Source organism: Epinephelus lanceolatus, chromosome 8 (assembly GCF_041903045.1).
Source record: "Epinephelus lanceolatus isolate andai-2023 chromosome 8, ASM4190304v1, whole genome shotgun sequence".
NCBI lineage: Eukaryota > Metazoa > Chordata > Actinopteri > Perciformes > Serranidae > Epinephelus > Epinephelus lanceolatus.
The window spans coordinates 29,966,902-29,979,593 of NC_135741.1; the positions used below are offsets into that span (position 1 = coordinate 29,966,902).

Sequence of the window (12,692 nt, forward strand, 5' to 3'; positions counted from 1 at the left end):
TGAATGACTTCATTAATCTTTAATCAAGAAATCATGCTTACATAAACGCGATGAAGATGATATGAAGATATGAAGATGATTTCAAAAAGCTGCTGTAGTCAGATAACATTTTATATATGCCTCTATATGTCTCTTTGTATAAAATGCAAATGATGAATCAGTAGTATTACCACCAGTAAGCGGTTTGCTTTTAGAGTGAAATGCTGAATCCCTGATGGAGCTGCAACTAACAAATGATCTGCAGTTTATTTTTTCAATTGATCGATTAGTATACTGTTGATTGCTATAAATAGGTGAAATTACCCATTACAGCTTCCAGCAGCCCAAGTCTTCAGATTGCTTGTTTTGTCTCACTAGTCAAAAACCCTGAGACACAATTAAAAGACAAGCAGGAAATTCTAACATTCAACAAATGTTTGGCTGTTTATGCTTGATAACTGACAGGTAATTGATTGATGAAACTGCCAATCAAGGTTCTGGCAATTAGTATAGATGTATTGCCTGTCCTCTATTGAAATTAGGAGTTTAATATTCATGTGAACTGCAGAAGTCAACAAAAAGCATTTGTTTTGCATACTTTGTAATGCACAGTAATGCTAAACCACAGGAAGCCTGGAGTCAGTCACGTTCATCTCACTGGCGTCTCACACAGTAAATTAAACAGGCCTTGTCCTCAACCTCATGGCCCTCTGAAAGAATAGCTACACAAACACTCATCATTAAACATATAGTCAGCCAGCTTGACAGCAAACATCCAAGTAAACTCAGTGTGTGACGGCTGGTCTCAAGGCTAGCTAGCCTCCTGGTTTATGGTTTCACGTTCCTTTTGACCTGAACCCATGGCCCGCTACCCACTTTTGGCCCTACTTTATTTAGCACCCGGCAAAGGCCACAGCAGCGGACATCGGGGGTTAATGTATATGCATGCATGGCTGAGGCTCTGTGGGGAGATATATGGCATCAGGAAGGGTTGTGTGTGAATGTCCATGCAAAGCATGAATGTTGCTGGCCTTTTTTCCCCCCAGGCATGTGCTCAGTGTCACTTACTGTGAGACTGCATCAATGTCAGCGTAGGAGCAAGGAAATGAGTCTTAGTTTAAAAACCTTCCTCTCTTGAGTGTAATGAATTCATTTGGGAAGAAGCTTGTTTGCAATCATGTGACTATTATGACACGCCACATTCAGATGCAGGACAGGAAGTTTTAAATCCATACAATGGGTGAAATGGATATAGAGGAAAGTGACTGCATGAAAAGGTTGGATGAACATGAAGGCAGCAGGTACCTTAAGAAAATTAAAACTCATGTCGGTGTGGACACAATCATCGTTTCAAATGACCTCTTTCTTCATATCTCCTGATGCTACTAACATTACACAGCAAGCCGAGGAGAGTAGACAAGAGTCTAGAGGACAATGACTATTTTGTGTACAGTTGGGTCCATGACAGAAACATCTGCCATCTTGTTTTTGGCAGAATCAGAAAATGTGCTTGAGTTTAATTGTCTTTATTATTTCAGCTTTACACATGGATGCACCGTTGTCAGGCTAATGTTACTAGCTAACGTTTACTAGTTGGTATTTTCAACCTACTAGGTCAACCATTCCCAGAGATCTGCTGATACACTGCTAAAAATCTGGGTCATGGCTAAAAACACGTAGAAGTTCTCACGACACAATGCAATTGCATCCAGTTCGAGGCATGTTTAACACAATGCTTTAATGTTAGACATTGCTCCTCCACAATAAAGACGCTGTGTCTCAGTGAGTTTCTTACTTCTCCCCTTTACATCCTACTATTTTCAGTACTGTCAGTGGACTTTGTTTTTTCCCACTGTGATCAATTGGAACAGCCGTAAATATCGCAAATCAAAGTCATTTGTGCAGTGTTGGTAGTCTTTGCCTCCAATTGCCCTCCATCTGTGCAGCGCACCCATGTATGTCATTTGCTTTCTACTTCGGAGAGTTGAATGAGAAGATGGCGGTCTCATATCTGTTTGTTAAAATCATTCCACTTAGCTCATGGGTTCCCAGCCGTGGTGATGAAGAAAGACAGACAAGGATGTGGAGAGATGGAAACAGAGAAGGGTGTGTTAGGGCGTAATGAATTATGTTCCCTCGGGCTAACACTGGCTCAGTGCCTCTTCAGCTCTGCTATCTGATGTGCATCTCCTCCTCTCCTCCGTCTTTAAAAGGCCTTTATACTCTGCGCTGTATAACAAGCAGACTTTCTCACTGAATTCCCTCTTTCCTATTCTGTGTGCTGTTTCCCTTTATATATGTCTGCTTCTGCCTGTTATCTTTTTTTTTCTCAAGCAACTATGGTCATCCACCCTCTCTGTCTTATCCCCTTACATTACAATCTAAAAATGCTTGACTCTCAGCCAGTCCGCAGCCCCCACAGCTCCAGAAACAACAGTGTGACTCAGAGCTTTCTGGTCAGTCCTGCCACACCCCGCTGGGACAAAGCACAGTGATGGTTATCATGATAACATGAAGGAGGAGGCCGAGTAGGAGGAGGAAGAAGAGGGGAAGAGATATGGAGGCAACAGTGGTTGTCAAATGAGAGGAGGATAAGGATGTTTGCACACTCAGAAGCACAATATGTACTGTGAAGCAAATTCAGTTCACAGCTCAAAAATTTTTAATTGAATGCTCTCCCATCCTGAAGACAATGAGCACCTGCTTCATCAACTCTTAAATAATGTCAGCGAGTGTCTTTTCTCAGTTGTCCATGAGGGAGGAGTGGGATTCTTGGCGGAGGGCAGTTTGGCAGTTGCAGCAATTTAAATGAATGAGACCTTAAGAGGAAAACTAAACAGTGACGTTGGGTTGGGTCCCCTGGCAACAATGACAGGACATGCAAATGCTTTCTATCCTTTGGAGCGCTTACAAAACGAGAGTGAAATTCAGCTCGGAGCATGCTAACCCTGCTGGTAACATGAGTCAGCTGTGAGAAGCAACACATATCACCAGTTACTGTATGTCTGCTTACAAGAATACATACTGTAATGCTGTTCCCAGCAGAAATGCTTGGTTGAGTGTGTGTTATCTTATTTATGCGTGTGTATGAGTGGACCCTATTGAGCTGTCTTTTAGCTCGGGCCGGCATACTGTTGCTGCAGATTCACACGGCTCTATATAAACACGCAGATCTCTCTCACTCAACCACCGAAATAAATGACGACTCACGTTACTGTGGATAAGATGTCCCAGTGTGGGAGCCGAGGACAGTTTGAATGTCTCTGTCCAGTATCATTATGAAACAGAAATAGTCTCAACACATTCCTGATGTCAAGCAGGTTCCTGCCTGGACAAGAACTAAATATTTAACAAAGAAAAAAAGAAAGGCATGCATAGTGACTTAATACATTCCTGTGGGACATTTGTCTTCAGCTGTGATATCACTTTTTTCTGATCATATGCAGTGGACACATACACAGATATTTACAACAAGACAAACTATTACAAAGAAGAAAATACAAAAGAAATACATATTTTTGTCCATGCATAGACTTAGACACTAAACATGAAAATGCGGCAAACCATGGCCCATGTCATGTTTGCCCCATTTTCTAATATCTACATCCAATTTCCCAAACCATTTGTAGGACACCTTTTTGAATGCTGACACTCTTGCCATCTCTGCAACCTATCCTTGGCCTGGAGGCATCCCCTTGTTTGTCCACCCTCCTTTCATTAAGACTGACCTATCACTTAAGACAAATAATCTGGGGCTGATTCAATTTAGCTCTGTGAAATCTCACAGAGATTATCATATATCTTGGGCTCAAAATTCTTGAATGTTGTCACAGGACCATGAAGCATGAATTAGGTGACCTCTCTCAGACTTGCATCGACAGGGGTTTGGTGTGTTTATTAACCCTAGTCAAGGGAGTCAAGTATCAGCGATGCATGATCTTAAATTAAAAGAGGCGTACCCTCGCATCTCTTGACATTGTTTTCATGTTTTTGCAAATCCTATCCCACTCCTCATCCTCCAGTGTCAGGTCAGATCCCTTTCCCACGTCTTCTTAAGAGCTGATAAGACCGCAATACCCACTTTTGAATGTTTTTTGACAATTTAGCCTATTTCATTTGATGGTATCTGGCAGAGACAGACAGGAAATGTAGGGAGGGGAAGAGGTGATGACATGCAACAAAGGTCCTCGGCTTGATTTGAGCAATTTGGTGCAATTACATGGGACACGTCTTACATCTATAAACTAGGTCACCAGGATGACCCCAACTGTGCCACTTGATGGCAACCGTATTTTGGACAAGTTGGGGACACACATAGGAAATGAAGGGGTTTGAGGGTTTTTCTACCAGAAAACATTTAACAATTAATTTCCTGCAAAAAATTTCCCCAAAAAAAAAAAAAAATCTACCCCTATGCTGGAACAAGGACAACAATCACATTGTGTTTATAAAATAGAAACATAATCTCAAATTCAGTTTTTGACAGTTCAGAAATAAAAAAAACTGAATAAACTGGAAATATATTCAAAGTATTTGGTTCCAAAAAAGTTTGTTATGACTGCTACTGCAGAAAAACTTCAACAGTACAATAATTTTGTCTTTACTATTTATTATTTATATAATAAAAAAAGTTCAATGAAGTATCTTCACAAACATTCAGTCTGCATACACAAAATGCCTGAGAAATATGTGAAGCACAATAAGCACAATTGATGTGATTTGGCCATACTTCAAAGCCTCCACAGACACTGATACTGCCTCTAAATAAGCATGAAAAGAATCCATTTCCTGTGTTTACATCTGTGGTTTTTCATCTTTAAAAAAAAGGAGCTGATACACAGATTCCCCACTGGATTATACAAACTACCTAAAATGGTTTTCCTGCTGCCCACACAGAGAGGAAGAGCTGAGACATGGGTTTCTGTACAGGAAGGAGTTCTTTCATCCAATTCATTATTACAACTATGTATGCCTAACAATCTTGACTTATCAGGAACTTTAAACAACAATTTTGTTTTTAAGTTGAAAGGACAATATATTCTATTCAAATGTTATTTTAGACTGCTAGAGAGATGACTGTGTGTGCATGTAACCCTCCAACTGGATATAAAAATCATCGAAACAAAAGGTATGAGCGTTCTGAGCACTTTCCAGTGTGTTAAAATTATGAAGCTACACCGGTTGAGACAATGAAAATCAGGTGAATTCCCAGTCATGACCAATGCTCCCTTTTTAACACCTCACTTTAGATGGATATAATAGAAATGCATTCATATAAGATATCTGATATCACACTGAAGTAGGGACAGGAATTGATAGGAATTTATTGATACCAATGCCATTGTCCATTCTGCTTATTGGTCTAATTCTTCATCAATTCCTGATCAGTTTTCTGTGTGAAAAGAAAAGTAGGCCTACACAAGTTTTCAGCATCAGCTCTAGTGATTTATTATTATGTGGAAGTCTGAACATAGTGTAGCTGCGTGGCGCTAATGTTACTGTGCTATAGGATATTTACCGTCAGTACCTGACGTGATGCTTGGTTGGGAAGCAGTGGCACTCAGGCGTAGAGGGTCAAATACATGGCATTCCTGGAATTTAAGCCCATGTTGCTCAGAGAGATGTACTGGCATATTGCTAGTGGTTCCACTCTGACTTGAAATGATCATTTTACAGACATTACAAGCAGCACTGCTCTCATCTTTCTTCCTGAAATGAAGCCACGCTTTCGATCGTCTCTTCTTCTCGGCTGTGACGCCACATGAGTTTGACATCAATGTTTTGCAATGCGCAACGAAAAAAAACATGCTGGCAATGGCAACTTTTTTTTTCAAATCTTGGGCTGTTGTCTCCTCTGATGGTGAAGATTAATCAGCTGACAGGTATAATTTTAATCACACTCTGAAGCCTTCAGTCTTACAGCTACAGTGACAACTGTTTTATATTTTAATTATTATATAATAATATTACTTATAATATTAACTTTATTAATATCTTTTTATATATATTTAACTATTATTTCAACCTTATTCAATTAAAATTTTTATATAATTAAACTTAATTTATTATATATATAATTTTATTATTATTATAATTATATTAACTATTTTACACTATAAATTTATTAGTTTATTAACCGTACAACTCAAGACATTTGGCCTTCTTACAATGTCGGCCTTTCCTTTAAAGTTCTGAGTGTACAGAGGCAGACTGAAAAATCCATTTCCATTACCTTCACATTTCACCCCTGTATGCTCCTGCTGTGTCCTGTTAGATGACAAATCAGTGGAAGTTCAAGTCCTTAATGTGACTTTTAACCACCTGGAACATTCTTAAATACTGGTGGATCATTTTTAGGTGCTGAGTCAGCGAGGAGCATGGTTGGAGGGGTGGAGGATATATTTTGGCCAAATGAAATGCATCAGCTAAATTCCTATCAACTCCGGAGGCACTCGTCTGTATCCGACCTCTGTCTGAAAAGTCTCCAGACTAAAACTTCAGCAAGTTTCCACCATACCATTCTTAATCTCTCTTACACTGCGTACAGGTGTTTGCGACTGGTCTGTATCTCCCATTCGATTAATACTTAATACTTAAAAAGCCACAATTTTACAGTATGTGGCCTTCTAACAAAAGAGGTAGATTTTGAGCAAAAGAGATTGCTGACATTATATGAGTGCACATTCCAGTGTTTCATATCCTTCTTGTTTTGTAATTTGTGGGATCTGAACACATGTTAACACTGAGAGAAACAACAATAACAAAAAAAAGAAGGAAAAAAAATAGTGACTTTTTGCATCTGTGCTCTTCCTCTCAGCAGGGAGGACTCCCACACTAACGTCTGCGTCACGGCAGCCTGATGAATGCTGTTCTCAGCCTGTTGCTGTGATGAGCCATTCACTGAGCATGACAACTTTCTGAATGACAACAACTCTCCTGCCCTGACCAGGGAACATGATAGTGACGGACAATCTTAACTATTTAGTAATTTGGTGAAAAATTCAATTGTGCAGTAAACGGATTAGCGCTGATGCAGAAGTACCGTGGTGATGAAGAGGCCCCTTTGTTAAAACAGATACATGCCTGTAAAAGTTGAAATTCTTTAACGGTGAAGACGCAACATGTCAAAACGATTCATCACATTTTCTGAAGTTTTTCATTCAGTTGTGAATTACATCTACAAATCCTTGAATCAATCTTTAAGTATTATTTTAATACTAAAAAAGCTCAGCATATGTTCGCTCCTCCAGTTAAACCAATCAAACGTCACCATCTCTAACAGCCTGCCTCTCTGCTGCTGTCAGCTGCCATTTTAGGCAGAGTCATCACATCCTCCTCTACCCCATCCACCTTCAGATATCATATCCAGTGCCCAGGTAGAGCTCATCAAAGTCCACTACTCATCACATCCAGATCCTCAGCACCCTCTTCATCTCATAACATCACCTCCACTGCCACCAGTGTCTAGCCTCAGCGGAGTTCCCCATTCTACTATGGCTTCATCACCCCCCCTTAATATATATATCACATTCAATGGGGTTTAATCGGCAAAGATAATTCACATTTCTTATACTTTTGGGCACATGTAGCCTAAATAAATATCTACTTATTATTCACTCAGAATGACTCTGCTGATTGACATACCTTTACGTAACTAATTAGCACCGTAAAGGCCTAATCCTTACTATGTTTTTATAATGTTAATTCTTTTTATGTTTAAGGACCTAGTAAAAAAGGAGATGGTTCAGCTCAAAAGAGTTTATCCTTCAGTGTTGATACCTCTGCCAGGAAGTTTGTTTGTTGGTTTGTTTGTCTGTCAGCAGGATTTCCCAATATCATTAAACTTGGTGGAAGAGTGTAGCATGGACCAAGAAAGAACCCACTACATTTTTGAAGATGATTTTAATGACGGAGCAGATAGACTTTTGTTAATCTTGCAAGACAGGGTTTTGGCCTTGGCAGAGGTCTGCGCCCTCCAACGGCCCTTCTAGTTATAAAATATTACAAGAAGACAATGCAAAAAACATAAATCCAATTAAATCAGAAGAAAATGTCCTTTAAGAATTTAATTTGAAAGTTTCATACATTGGAATTCATTCTTTGGATGTTTAATGACATTTTTTTGGCTCTCTATTGTTGCTAAATTATGCAACAGCCCAAAAAGAGACTTGAGATGAAAATACACACAATATCAGATATTTTCAGGTTGCCCAAAAAAATCTGGTGTTGAGTATTTCCTGTGTAAATAATTTACTCTTGATGTGCTATTTACAGCTCGGAAATCTGCAGCATGAAAAGAGAAAAGGTACCAAATTCCATCTTTTGTGAAGGGGGGGCTGTACTTTTTTGGAGTAAATGGATGTACCTAACATTGTACCTTTTAGACTAAAAGCTGCACCTTTAGGCTAAAAGGTACAAAGAGAGTCACATAGTTTTTTTTCTCTTTATCTGTTCCTGAGTGCAACATCTTGTGGCTCTCTACCTCAACACACCCGGTGACACCCGAGCACAGGCACAAACCAAATTACACTGAGGTCGGACATAAACACAGGCTGAGTGGAGCTACTGTACACGACCACTGAGGCACCGAGACGGCCAGACGGTATATTTAGTAGCTTCACAGGGATCAGCAAATCGGAGCTTGCGGAAGGCAAACACTAATCATGACGGCCTTGATCAGCAGGACGGTTTGAAGGTGGCTGTAAAGTAGCAGTCAGGAGACAGCCAGGCATGTGTTTAAGTCATTAAAAACACATCAGGGAATTATGAATGAGCCGAGACTTTAAGCACGTCTTTAAACTCATCGTGAGCGAGTTGACGTGTCTGTGCTGTGTGTGCGTGAGGCGTGTTATTATATCAAAGTGTGGCTTAGCTTTCACTGACATACTCATCTCATCTGTAATTAGCCCACAGCTGTGCTTAATGTAACTCACACCAGCAGATTTCATAACAAACATCCAGAAATGATCACTTAGATACAGGAAAACACAGATGAACTCAGTCATGCTAATCAGACCTAACATCAAATTACATGACATCAGATCTTGCATCATGTTGAATCCTAAATCTGTGCAGACACATACAGAAAAAAAATCATTATCTCACTAACTGGGAATTATGAATCATTATGAATCTTTATCAGATGTTTGAGTGTATTCATGATGTGCAGCACTGCAAAAACCTTTGCTGACTTTAAGAAACCTCTGAAGCACCAAATATCAAAACTAGGCAGATAAGCTTTTCCCTCTACTCTTTCTATTCTAGGTATTAGGACTGGGAACAGGTGATGTGATAATAACTGTGGGTAATTTGGTTGGAATAAGGGCCTTATTCATGTGGTACTGTCAATGTGCCTGTCTTTTTGCTTGCTAAAAGAAGGTATACATATTTGTCGACCTGATTTTAAATATGTTAAATGGGATATGTGGGTATGTTGTCATATGAACGTATGAAGCATATATGTGTACAGAGATGCACAGACATGCATTTACATATTATACTTGTATAATAATGTATACAGCTTTCCTTGCATTTTTATGTACTTCTTAAATTTCCTACATTGTTTAATCTACGCTATGTGACTTTGAAAATATTCTATACCTTTATGTATGTATTTAACATTATTTTTATTTATTTATTATTTATTTTTCACTTTGATTTGTTTACTTTTTTGATGTCTGGGGAAGTTGGATGCTTCTATGTTTGTGTGTATATTTGCTCAAACACACACAGATAAAGTTAAAAAAAAAACTGGGCAAAAACTTTTTTTGCTCAGAGAGTAAAAATGAACACTTTGCAGTTGCCCACACCCATCAGAGTTAAACACTTTGAACAGCTGCCTCAGAGCAACACTAGTTCAGTCAACTCGTCAACTCAGAGTCACTGTCAGAAGTTCTTTGTATCATCAGACATGTTGCTGCGTACTCTGATGCAGATGTCGCCTAGTTCCTCACCAAAGAGACATAAACGAGTGGCCACCATGTAAAGGTGAGGCAATGATTTGTAGATTTGCAAACAGAGCTGTTGAGCTGACTGTTGTGTATTTCCATTGAATCACCGGGACGGGACAAGCCGTCTTTCTGCTGGGAGAAAAAGGATGCTCTGTGTAACCTGGTCAACACAGGAACAAATACCCAAACATTGAGGTCACTCCCAAAACAGGAATAGTCGGGGTTAATGGACTCAATGGTTTCAACGACATGGCAAATATGCACGGAACAGGGCGGGAAAATCACAGCAGTGCACACACACGGACACACAGTGCGCTGCCAAATCAAACCTACAGGCGAGCTGGGCGGGCATTTTAAAATTCAGCTCCCTACATAACATCCACCCAGTCAGTGAGTGCCAAACAAAATCTACTTTATGTGCAACCGGTCACACCCTCTCTGCAGCCGAGGTGTGACAACACATACATTCAGAAACTTCCTCATCGGGATATGCAGGCTGAGATTCTCAGCAGGCCAAAATAAAAGAAATCCATACATCCGACAGCACTGATTTCCAACATCACCTCCCTGATGCTGTAGGACGGTTTCTCCTCCTGCATGACCCACATGCCAGTACATGGGGATCCAGGAAGGAGGCAGATACACTGGCTGGTTTGTGAAATCTGCCTTAATGCTCAGTAACCTGAGACCTTCACCTCGAGTCAAAACACTCCAGCAGAGAGCAGCAGCCAGTTCGAGCTATGGGAGCTATGCTGTACACAGTCAGAGCACATGCATGTTTCAACATAGAAGACTACTTGTCAGGGCGTAATAAATAAATAACTGTGTTTAAAAAGGAGACAGTGTTGTAACTGTCACGTCTCACATGTAACAAGGAAATTCTACATGGATGAATGATTTGAGCTGTGTTAAATGAGGTCAGGTGTGTATTATAAAATGTTTAGGGCTGGCAGTGAAGACTTTCATGATTTATTTCAATTAACTGATTTAATGTTTAATCTAAATCTCAGAAAATAATGGAAAATTTCCATTTCATCTTTTCAGAGTGCAAGGTGACGTCTTCAGATTATTTTTGTCTGAGCAACAGTTCAAAACCAAAAGATATTTAATGTACATAAGAAAAAAAAAGAGAGAGAGAAGCAGCAAACCTTGAAGAAACTAATACACAGCATCTTACTTGATGGATGACAATTGTTTATCAAATTGTTGTGAACTAATTTTCTGTCTTAGACTAATTTGATTAATCGACTTGTTTCAGCGCTACAGATGTTATTTAAAACAAGTCATCCTCTAACGCAGGAGTAACATGTCTGTCATCTCACAGAGAGGCATACGATGGGAAAATAATGCATCATCAGGATATCCAACACCTTTAGACAAGTTTGTCTTCATATAAATACAAGCTCAGGATTTCACAGGAGTTTGCCAAAACTTTATATTAGCAAAATCAATCAATAACAACTGTCTAACAGCTCTAAACCCGTTATTAACGGCTAAACAAGAGCCATAGTAAAGAAAAGACACCATTTAAGATTAACTTCACATTTTCAGAGAGTAAATGTTAAACTTTGAGGTCAGTTTAAAGTTAAATTATGCTTCAGAGGTGACAGCGCAAACAAAAAAGACACAATCCTGTGCGAACAAAGACAGAACAGAATGGAAGTAAAAGCGTCTGACAGCAAACAGAGCCAGTTGTCATATTACCATCTTCCTTTGTGCATGTTGTCATTCCCATTCATCACAACAGCAGCGGCATCTGAAATAATCCAAAAGGAGTGATAGTAATCTACAGAGCTCCTGCTCGGTGGCTGCTGGACCAAAATGAAATCCATTCTGCCCAGACACTTGCTCACAGCCGAGTGAGTGAGGACAACCTTAAGCCAGCTGGATGAGCATTCGTCAAGTCCTCAGCTGAGCTGCACTTAGTCTTTGATTTGTCTTGTTTTCTTCTCTCTGTGTCTCTGATTTACTGTGCTCTCTCTGCTCTCTGTCTCTGCCTCTCTGTCTCACTGTGTTTGCTCTCTCCCTCTCGCAGCACCTCGAGTGTCGGGCGCTATGTTTGTCTGAGAGGGGCAGCGTGACCAAACATGAGGAGAGGTGAGGGAGAGGCAAAGAGAGAGAAACAAGCCTCACAGTAAATCAAGTACATGTAAGTACTAAGTTTTTGCTCTGTGGCATCTTCTTACATTGATATGCACACACACACACACACACACACACACACACACACACAGAGTCATAACACGGTCATAATTAACCTACAGTATAATTCCAACAAGGAACATGATCCTTTCTGATACCAACAAGCTGTGTGTGTGTGTGTGTGTGTGTATGTGTGTTTGTATTACTCATTGTAGGGATGTAAGTCTGGTCACCTTAAGACAAACGCTGGTCCCCACAAGGTTAATCATTCTATTTAAAGGAGCAGTGTATAAAATTTAGGGGGATTTAGTGGCATCTAGTAGTAAGGACTGCAAATTGCAACCAGATGAAACGTCTTCCGGCTAGAATTCCTTCAGTGTTTATTGTTCAGGAGGTTTTTCACCAAAAGTTAACAGAGGTTTCCTCCTCTCCAAAACAAACAAACCTGGTGATTTAAACCGATAAAAACAATGAATGAAGCGGTTTCACTTTAAAAATCAGTGTTTCTCAGACGCTGCTTGGCATGTCGGAGACAGGCGGCTTGCCCACTACATGCTAAAATGTACTCACTTTTTATTTCTGACAACTTAAGATCCAGTGTTCAGGAGGTTTTTACCGGGA

At 39.8% G+C, this 12,692-nt stretch overlaps 1 protein-coding gene across 3 annotated transcripts in view; it reads right to left on the minus strand.

Annotated features, from left to right (window-relative positions):
- LOC117257670 (pleckstrin homology domain-containing family G member 4B-like) overlaps positions 1-11,973 on the minus strand; it is a 33,634-nt gene extending 21,661 nt beyond the window's left edge. For all 3 annotated transcript variants that reach the window (XM_078170163.1, XM_033627932.2, XM_078170164.1), the window contains exon 1: positions 11,634-11,973. In XM_078170163.1, the coding sequence (XP_078026289.1) occupies positions 11,634-11,636 (3 nt within the window). In that variant the 5' untranslated portion in view covers positions 11,637-11,973. The remainder of the gene's footprint in view (positions 1-11,633) is intronic.
- Between the last annotated feature and the right edge of the window lie 719 nt (positions 11,974-12,692).